At 42.0% G+C, this 10,788-nt stretch overlaps 1 protein-coding gene across 4 annotated transcripts in view; it reads right to left on the minus strand.

Moving 5' to 3' along the window:
- The window catches only part of USP47 (ubiquitin specific peptidase 47), a 55,139-nt gene extending 46,121 nt beyond the window's left edge, over nucleotides 1–9,018 (minus strand). For 3 of the 4 annotated variants that reach the window (XM_069857559.1, XM_069857557.1, XM_069857556.1), the window contains exon 1: nucleotides 8,837–9,017. In XM_069857559.1, the coding sequence (XP_069713660.1) occupies nucleotides 8,837–8,875 (39 nt within the window). In that variant the 5' untranslated portion in view covers nucleotides 8,876–9,017. Of the gene's footprint in view, nucleotides 1–8,836 lie in introns of all 4 variants that reach the window. The other variant, XM_069857558.1, reaches the window with a different exon arrangement.
- Nucleotides 9,019–10,788: the final 1,770 nt, after the last annotated feature.

Below are 10,788 nucleotides of genomic sequence, written 5' to 3' on the forward strand. Positions count from 1 at the left end.
AGGGGAAGGAGAGACAATAAAAATTGACAAAGTATTTTAGAAAACTCTAAATTACTAGCCCAATTATCTCCCCCTTACAAACCTTGAACTCCCATTTCCACACTGTGAACAACAATCTATTTCCATTCATGCACACTGATTCACTGTTTCACTTAAATACATTTGCTGCATTAAGTCCTTGGGTATACCGTCTCCTTCTGTGTCTATGGCATTTAGCTATGCTTTCTTCTCATAGTACTGGATACACTTTAAAATAATTAAACTGATGCCTAAGATTCATCATTAAGACCACTGCAATTAAAAAAAACAATTACACAGTAATATGAACATCCCTATCTATTCTAGAAACTCAACACATAAGACAGTTCACAGTGCATTAGAAACACTTCACACATCCAGGACAGCCTAAAAACTTCCCCAAATAGCTATGCTTCAGTTAAACAAGCAAGAATTGCTGCAACTGCTACCATAAGAAGCGGTCTCGCTCCCACCTGCTTATTTCCACCCCCACATTGTCCCGTTTCTTGCACTGGCACAAACAGTCATGCAGGTACATGACCTATGTTGAGCAGGCTCAGATAGCTAATCCTTCTTAAAATTAATCATTTCTGGTTGGTTTCTCAGTGGGGTAGCTTCAACCTGACTGAGTCAGCCATCTAGCTTCTCAACAGAATCCTTAACTCTCCTGGAAAACAACCAAGTGATATACCAGTACTAACAGAGTAGTGGTAGTATTTTAAATGTGTGTTATTATGTGTAGTAGTACCAACACCACCTGGGCATACTGCAACGGTCTTTGGTATCCTGCAAGATTGAAATGACACTCTCCATCCTTAGGTATGACTGTCTGTGAATTTCAGTGCTGCTCACAAGACAAGAGGAGTACCACCTCTACCCTGAATGGCCTAGAAGCACAAGAAATGTTATTACTGCAGCAATCCTACTGTTTTCGCCTTCACCCCACACTCATGGTTTCCTAGCCCACTGCAGACAGAGGGTAACTGCTGGCCATCATGAAGGCTGGGGCCGTACTGAAACTAATGGTCCAGACTAAGTGAACCCTAAAAATACTTTCCTATGGTGCATGACCCAATGCACAACGGAGGAAAAGAAGTACAAAATAAGATCCTGTAGCAGGGCTTCCACAATCTTGTTCCTTTTGGAAAAAGAAGTATGTGTTTTACTCTCTTCTGTCTCATGCTGATCATGGATTCATCTGTTATTTTCAAAGACCACTTCCTCAGAAATGCTTCTCTAATAACAAAATTTTATTATAATTTAAAAAGTTAACAAGTGTTTGCCACCTCACTGAAAGAGTTGCATATCAGCCATTAATTGTCCCTTTGTAAAACATATACAGACAAATTATTTTTGTAACACACATACACTTCAAGGACTAATACTTACATCTTTCCAAACATGTCCAAAAATAACACCATGTCAGAAATGAACCACATGCTATGAGGCTAGCATTCTTGAGAGTTTGTTTGAACTATTGTGGACCACTGGGTCATTAGAAACAACAATCTGAAAAAGTTGGTACGGGGTCAGAAGTATGTGTGTCCAGGGCATTCAAAAGACTAAAGAAAAAGATATGACAGAGAGAGTTGTGTCAGGAAAATAAAGCTCAAAACATTTACTTTTCAGTTTTACAGAGGCTATTTTCCATTTAAGTTTTATATTTTAAGAGACCCTAATATCTATTGATTAAGAGCACCTTGAAGAACCAGTCTTCTGACACTTGCCTCCTAATAGTTTTATAAATATGGCAGACTAAAGTGATTCAAGATTACTTCCCTTAAAAATCAAATGCAGCAACTGTCAATAGAAAGAGTACAAATATCTACTTGTCATGGCTACAGATCACATAAACTCTAACGAATCTTCCTGTTATTAAATTAAGGTGTAACCAAGAATGCATCCACAGTAGCAAGACTGAGCTTTATAACCTAGATAGTTTTCCCTTAGCCACTGGACACTGAGTATTTCGCTCATTCTTAAAGGTTATAATTTCAACTGATTGTATTTCCTTTCATCCTACGATCCCGAATTGTTTAATTTCCAAGGGTTTTTGTAGCCAGATGAAAATAATTGTGAGCACTAAATGTAAACTAAGTTGTACACATTTGCAAACTATCTGCCAGTCTCCAGACATTAATTACAATACAAACTTCAGATCTGAAAGAGCCTCATCTTTATATTGCTTCCTTTTGTTCGTATCTTGCCTCCACCTTCCAAAGAAACCTGAAAAAAGTGGATGTAAGAACATGACCACATAGTCTTTATACTCTTATACCTTAACCTATAATCACATCATTTGTTTCCTATGGAGAGTCACAGAAACAGATACGCTTTCATACCTGCCCTCCATTCCTTCATGGATGAACTACCACGAATTTTACTGTAACATTTTCTCATGCTGCTAATATTCTAAAGGACTTTCAGCTGGACTGAATTACAAATGCAGCGCTAGTGTAAAAACAAATCAGAGTCAGGGCAAAAGTAATAATAAAATAAGAGTTTTCTCTTTTTGGACAATGTGACATGAATGTTTACTTCCCCACAAAATCAACAACAGACATGTATGCTAAAAATAAATTATTGTACAGTTAGAGATTAAAAGATGTTGATACAGAGTTAATTTTTAACTCTTAAATAATTACTCTTTAATTTTAAACTGTCCACCAGCTGCTGAGGAAGGATAAAGAGAAGATGAAGAACAAGGTAAGTCAGCAAGGATTCTTTGTGTGGTTCTCTAGCAATACTGCCAGAATGACAACAGTTAAGAACATAAGCACCCATGAAGCCTGGACATAAACTCTATCTGCTACCACTAGCACAAAGGGCACCATGGAGAACACGGAGCTCTGAAGTGCACTGACTCCACAGAAGGTACAGATATGACAACATATACATTATTTTTCCATATATTAACTGATGAAAATATTTTATTTACAAGAAGCAGGTACAATTAAGTTGCTATAGGTGCTATTCCCTCTTTTTCTCCTTCACTGTTACTGCTGTTACCGACACAATACCTTTACAAATCAGTAAAAACACCTGCCTTCCATTCCTTTAGCTCCTGCAGTATCCTGCCATTACTTACAGTGAAAAATTTCATACGGTATCAAAGGTTCAGACTGGATATCAGGAAAAAATTTTTCACAGAAAGGGTCATCGGGCACTGGCAGAGGCTGCCCAGGGAGGTGGTTGAGTCACCATCCCTGGAGATGTTTAAAAGGCAAGCTGATGAGGTGCTCAGTGACATGGTTTAGTGGCAGATAGGAATGGTTGGACTCAATGGTGTAAGAGGTCTTTCCCAACCTAATGATTCTATGAAATATTTCTCACACAGCTTCAAAATCCATGCATGCTTCCTCATATTATTTAAAAGGTTTTAATTGACTGCATGCAATTATTGAGAAGACATACCTGAACTGCAGTAAAATAAATATTTCTAAGCTATTCACTGTACTGCCATTCTAAAAATAATCTATTGCTAGTTTTCAGAAGCACTCAGAAGTATCCTTGTGGTCACAGTAGCAAAATAGCAAAGACTAAATTGAATCAAGTGATTTTTACCAATTTTACCCCTCAATTTTTCAGAACACAGCCAATGTGCTTTTTAGAAGTTACTTCATGTGCCAATGCAGTGCAAAAACCGTTTGTTCAGTGCAAGCTCATTACACGGCAAATATTGCAAAACCAAAGAAAATACAGGCATTGTGAAGAATGCGGAAACTATGAATAAGTTGCTTATAATTTCATCAGAAGTCTCTGCAAGTTTTAATCTTATATTAATATCAACACATTCTATCAGCAAAAGGAAGTTGGACGATAATTATTTTCATCAGGTTTTGTATGGCGGTATGACTCATATTTTCAAACTATGATCCAAAGCTGTATTGTCAACAGGTATGTAGGTTTTAAAAATAACAGAACAGAATTAGTGGACTTTATTTAAAAACACCAACAAACAAAGCACTAGACACTTTTTCTGTTGTGTATTGAAATTCTAAGCTCAAGAAAGTCAATAACATTGACAGACCTTTAAAGTATTCTCTGCCTCCAGATAACTCCTTCACAGCCGGAGGGAAAATTTCATAACTACTTTGAGAGATAGTGTATAGCTACACAAAAAAAATTAAGGACTACACTCATACTACTGTACTCATTCAATTTAGAAACTTTAATTACCAGCAATCCACAAAACACAAGAGAAAACTAAATTTCTTGTTTGCAGTGAAGTTCAAAACGTACTACGGAAAAAATAAATTACAGTGATATGTTATTCAGTTGTCAGATTATTCTATTAAGTAGTAACTTCACCTAGCAGCATTTAAAGACTGAGATTCCAGTACAAAGTGCTACCTAAGTGGAAGTTGGTACCTCTTAGGCAAAATCTTTACACCAGATGATCTCAAGGTGCTGCTAGATACTTATCCTGATCATCTTTCTCGTACTACAGATTAAATGCCCACATGTATATAAGAAGGGGAACTAAACTGTGACTGAGAAACCCAGTGGCTGACCTAAGAAGGGAAAGATCTTCCATTCTACACTCGTACCTTATTCACCAAATTAAATTACTACCTGAATAACATTCAGAAAGTGTCTTTTTGAAAGGAACAAATGACTTGCTGGAATTCTCTCTGGATTTTCTGTTTATTTCCTAAATTTCATCTCCAGGTATCTGCCAAGTCAATAAAGTTGTCCATTTCTGTACTTGTCTCAACCATACTTGTATGTTTTACAACAAAGCACATCAGAAAAAGCCAGAAAAACTGATAAATCACACAAGCTGTTATCACTCATAGAATCTCTTAGTACACAGGAATGAAAGAACAAGGATGTCATCAGCGTTAAAAAGTACAGCATCCCTTTACTAAACATATCTTAATCAGATTCCTCCTCTTCTAAGGAAGAAGTTGGAGTGATACTCATCAAGAAACATAATTTATTTGTTCAGTGCAGAAGATTAAAATGGATTCATTAGTGCAGGGATGAAAAGATTCACATTAGTTAGCTGAGAGAGAAGTCACACTACCTTCTTTGATTTAATGGCAGCAAGTACAAAGCATGTATATATATATTTATTCTGACAGGTGTACTTTGGATAGTTCGTGCTGGAACATGTTGAGAAAGTATCTGCACAGCATTTATTTAATTAGTGGCAGACACTTCAAAAACCTCATAGCAGAACATTAGAACATACTTCCTATATTCTGACCAGTTTTTTTTTATAGTCTGATTCTGAGCAATATTAAAAAAGTTGTGATGCATTTTGGTTTTCAAGAAAAGTCTTAGTAATGCTCAGTTAAATCATCAGTAAACAAACAGAAGCACCTACCTTTCTCATCGACTGCGTTGATTAGAATATTTTTTTTTCTATTTGAGGTACATTTGAGCAAAATAAGTTTCAGGCCTACCTTTCCTCCCTAAAAAACACTGAAATCCATAGACGCAGTTTTTTTTTTTCTAATAGCACTGTTTTCTTCTTCTTTCCATTATCGTCTTTCTTACACAAATCTTTCTTCCCCCCCCTCAGTGCTATTGTTTTACTAGACTAACTGGAAAAAACCTGATACCTAATAACAAAGCAGTTTTTAAAGAACATGCTTAGCATTTACTACCAGCGTGCAGCAGTGTCCTGTGTGTTACTCAGTGCCTTCTGTTTTATTGGATATAAAATAAGACTTAATTGAACAACTTATCTTTCAGATGAAGAGAGAAAAAGAACTGAGGATTGGAAGAAAAAGGAATATACACCACTCCATGCTGAATAGCAGGGATGCAAGAGTGAATCTACTGAATGCCTGTATAACCTGGGTAAAATTCTTAATATACAAAGAAATCCCAACACAGGGTTATTAGAAACTGCTTTAATACATCTGTCCCAAATTAAAAATACCTTCATGCCAAAGTTATGAATGAAAAAAAATAAGGCTGCAATTACCTGCACTTCAGAGATGCAACTGAACCTATGCAACATCCCACCCCCCAAATTTCGTAACAGACCAATAAAAGATGTTCTAAGTGCAGCAGTAAAACTACTAGTATTTTGTATCCATGAAACATGCTACTACCCTCTACAGAAGCTAATGAAAAAAAAGGTAGCATACTTTTAAAACTGCAATTTGAGCTCCTGTTTGCATACACAGATATATACACATACAAACTTAAGACTTACAACAACCTAATACCTATCTTTCCACTCTTCAAACACAGAGGCTGTTGAACATTACAGCTACCTCCCTATTACTATATTGACCATGGCATCATGTAAGCTTGTGGACAAGTACCAAAATCCTTTCCCCATCCACTCCTTTAGATGATTAGTCATTCCCCAGATAGGCCTAAAGCCAACACTACATTTCTTCTTGCTCTTTTAACCTGGAATGCATAGAACAGATATCACTGCATACTCTTCTTCAGCAGACATTGGTTCAGAGCCCAACCTTTGAAACAGCACAAGACAGTGAGATATACACCCAGCAGAACTCAGTCCATTGGGAAGGGACAAAACATATGAGCTGTAATCCTTCATCCACCCATAAAAGGCAGAACTGAAACTCCAAACAATCTGCTTTGCCTCCAGCTGCTGATAATGGCATAATGGGAATATTTAGGAGAAGGCCATGAAGAACTTGGAGGCCTAGAGAACTCTGTTTACCCATAACTCAGTGTTCTCTGCAATGAGAGTATTAATGAATCTCAGAAGGACATAACGTGAATGCTGTAAATTTAATGAATGTTATACTATGGCATTGAAATAAGTATATGCTGAAAAACATAAGAGAAGTTGAAGATAAACGTCTATTACCACACATGCAAGAGTGTATATGGATATATATCCAGATGGGCTTAACATAAATAGTTAATCCGTTTCCCCCCTCAATTTGATTTTTCTTATATTCTGTTCAGTTTCCTTTACTTACAAAACACATATGGGCACAATAAGGAAGTTGAGAATACTTGCTGAGAAAAAAGCAAGTCTCACAAGCATTACCAATGTACAAAGTTAATAGATTTCACACTGTGTGTTTAAGATACCATATATATCATAACACGTATTCATCTTCCTTTACCCATACTTCCCCTCCCTACAGATAAAAAGTCCATGCAAAATCCTAGTCCAATGAGTCAGTTAAAAATACACATCTGAATCATATGTATATTTTGAACACAACTTTAAAGCCAACAGGGATACTATTAATACATATAACTAAAGGAACAGCCTCAGCTAGCTGCTTTTATTACTTACTTTGTCTGTTCCAGTTAACTACAACTAACGCCACAAGGTTTCTCCTGCCATTCTCCTTTACCTCCACATTTGTTTCCTTTTAGAATTAAACTTTTAAGTATACTAGCTATTATTTCCTATCCTTGGGTTTATGTTTTTGAAGATTTTTTTATAGCAAATATAAGTATACTAGCTACTACATTCCCTCTGTTGCTTGAAGTTTCCAGATATTCATTTCTCCTGTAGAACAACTTAACGTAAGTGCTTTAAATCTTGGGATTTCAAAAAAGCAAACAAGAGGTAAAGTTGCCTTTGTCTTACATACATCCTGTACTTATCTGTACGACTACACACCAAAAGAAAATTGTTTCTAAAATTTAGTATTGGTATTTGCTTCAGAGATCTCTCAAGGATACCATTTAGGGATCAGCACCTCACTTTGTTAAACTCTACAAAATTTCAGTCCTTGCCTCATAAAGCCTGCCATGAGAATATGCGATGGAATAGGTAAGCGTAACAAACCACCCACATTCTATGAAAAGCAAAAGGAAGGGTTTTGCTAATTTATCACAACACTAAAATTGTCACAGAAGTTGGCCGAATAAGCCAGCATACCTGCTCATGAAATGAAGATTTTGCTAATACTACTCTACGAATGACCATTTCCAAACATTTCACGCCCTCAGTCCAAGCCTCCTTCCTCCGAACAGAATCGCCCTTACTTGACACGTGTCATCTGCCTATCGCTGCAGGACAGAGGCTTAGCCTTCCTCTTCCATACAGGCTCTTATCTTTAGCCTACGGCCAAAAACCAAGCCTTCGCCCCACCTCCCCTGCAGAAGGGAATACACGAGGGGCCCACAATAAAGGAAACTCAATCCACTGCTGAGCGGGGCTATTTTCTCCAGCCCCACCACACACCCTGCCGCCCGCTGCGGGCTCGGGCGCCGCGGAGGCACGGAGCCCCCCCAGCCCCCGGCTGCCATTTCGCACGCCGGGCTGCTTTCACAGAATCAGAGAACGGATTGGGTTGGAAGGGACCTTAAAGACCATCCAATTCCAACACCCCACCCACGGGCAGGGACACCTCCCACCAGACCAGGCCGCTCAAAGACCCATCCAACCCGGCCTTGAACACCTCCAGGGATGGGGCAGCCACAACTTCCCTGGGCAACCTGTGTCAGGGCCTCACCACCCCCATCGTGAACAATTCCTTCCTAACGCCCAATCTCCACCTTTCCCCTCCAACCTAAAGCCAGGAAAGCCTCCCTTTCCCCCAGGCGAGGCGGCCCCGCGGCACTCAGAGACCCGCCCCTCCCTGAGCCCCGGGCCGCCCCCCCGCCCGCGGCCCGCAGCGAAGGCCCCGCCGCCCCGGCCTCCGCCTGCCGCCCCACGGGCAGGTGCGGCGGCCCCCGGCCTCCTCCTTCTCCTCCTCCTCCCGGCCCGCACCCCCCCGGCCCACCCCCTCGCAAAGCCCTCCCCTCGCTGCCCCCGGGCCCTGCACCGACATGGCGCGGCCTCCCCCGCGCCCCGGGCCTCCCGCGCGCCGCAGCCCCCGCCGCCGCCTCCCGGGGCTCCCCACCCCCGCCTCACCTCTTTAGGGACGAGCTGGCTTTCCTCGCTGGGCACCATGGCCGGGGTGCGCGGCGGCGCCGGGCCCGCAGCAGGCTGAGCGGCGGCGTCAGCAGCGGGAGGCGTGGGGACGCCAGCGGCTCATCCTCCTCCTCCCCCGCCACCGCCCCAGACCGCGCGGGCGGCGCCGCAGCCCCCGCCCAGCAGCGCCAAAATGGCCGCCGGCGCCGCTCTCGCGAGAGCCGCCCCGCACCCGCGCCGCGCTGTGCCCGCCCGGCGGGGGGCGCTGTGCCCGCTCCCTCCGCTCCCTCTGGGCCCGTGGTGGCGCGGCGCGGTCCTACGCTTCCTGGCCCTCCTGCTGCCGCTGTAGGGGGTGATGGCGAGGCCGCAGCGTGTGTGGAGGCCGTGGTTGCTTCGAAGAGCCCTCCCGTGGGGGCCTCCCCCGTTCGTAGAATCGTAGGACGGCCTGAGTTGGAAGGGAAACGCAGGGATGGTGGAATCCAGCTCCTGTCCCAGTTTGGACAACCCCAATGTTCACACGTTGTCTGCGTGTTTCTTGGATACTGTCAGACTTGGCACCATCACTACATCCCTGGTGAGCTGTTCCAGCGCTCCACTACCCTCTGGGTGAAGAACCTTTTCCTAATCATACAATCACTAGGTTGGCAAAGACCTCTTAGGCCATCGAATACAACCATTCCTATCTGCCACTAAACCATGTCTAGCAGCCTTTTAAATATCTGCAGGGATGGTGACTCAACCACCCCCCTGGGCAGCCACTGTCAGTGCCCAATGACCCTTTCTGTGAAAATTTTTTCCTGATGTCCAATCTGAAACTTTCCTGTCGGAGCTTGAGGCCATTCCCTCTTGTCCTGTCCCCTGTCACTTAGGAGAAGAGGCCAGCTCCCTCCTCTCCACAACCTCCTTTCAGGTAGTTACAGAGAGCAATGAGGTCTCGCCTCAGCCTCCTCTTCTCCAGGCTAAACAACCCCAGCTCCCTCAGCCTCTCTGTGTGAGACTTGTTCTCCAGCCCCTCCACCAGCTTTGTTGCTCTTCTCTGGACACGTTCCAACCTAATGTCCATCCTAAACCAGGCCCTTGGTGTGCTCGGGTGCTGGCCCTCTGTCCTGAAGCAGTGGGAGGCATGGCAGCCAGCCCCCTGCACCACTGACACCTGCTTTCCTCCACACAGCTTCCCTGCTCCAGGGCTCTTCCCAGAGCCAAGGGACGCAGGGGGTACGGGCTGTGGTTTCAGTGTGTTCCACTCATTTTTTTCCCCCTCACGCCCTGAATGTGACTTGCTGGTGCTTAGGAGAAGGAGCAGAAGAATAAGCACAGCCTGATACCACTTTGAAGTCATGCTCTGAAGTTAAGCATGTGCTTGTTAATCTGTAAATTTGGGGTTAACCGTTTGTTTTCAAATGATGTGGAAGAGTATTTCTGTGGTGTCGCTTAATTGTTGATTTTTATCTACAAGTTTAAATACATCTGGTTTTCATACCACCTGGGGCACACAAAAATCAGAATACTAAACACCAGGATGACTAAAATGCGCAGTGGTAGAAAAGTAATGATACATTGATATTTGCTTCACTGCAAAAGAATTTTTAAGCCGAACAGCATTCTACTAAGCTAATGGAGAAGAACAGTACATGGTAGTTCTATGTTTTTGAACAACTGTTTTTCTCATTATTTTAGTGTCCTCTTGTGGAAAAATGAAGAATTGAGGATACTTTTCGGTTTTGTGTCAAAAAAATTTGTGGTTTGGGTTAATTTTTGAAACTCGTTGTACAGAAGTTGATTAGAAATCTATTGTGAAGATTTAGTAAAATTAAATTACCTCCTCTCCCTTTTCATGTCTTAAGTATGTGAATTCTCAGGTTCCTCTCTATTACCCTGCTTTCTCAAAGGTGAGATAAGTAACACGTTTTGGCTTCAGGGTATGTTATTATTATTATTTATATTAGTATTGT

This window comes from Phaenicophaeus curvirostris, chromosome 5 (assembly GCF_032191515.1).
Source record: "Phaenicophaeus curvirostris isolate KB17595 chromosome 5, BPBGC_Pcur_1.0, whole genome shotgun sequence".
Classification (NCBI taxonomy): Eukaryota; Metazoa; Chordata; class Aves; order Cuculiformes; family Cuculidae; genus Phaenicophaeus; species Phaenicophaeus curvirostris.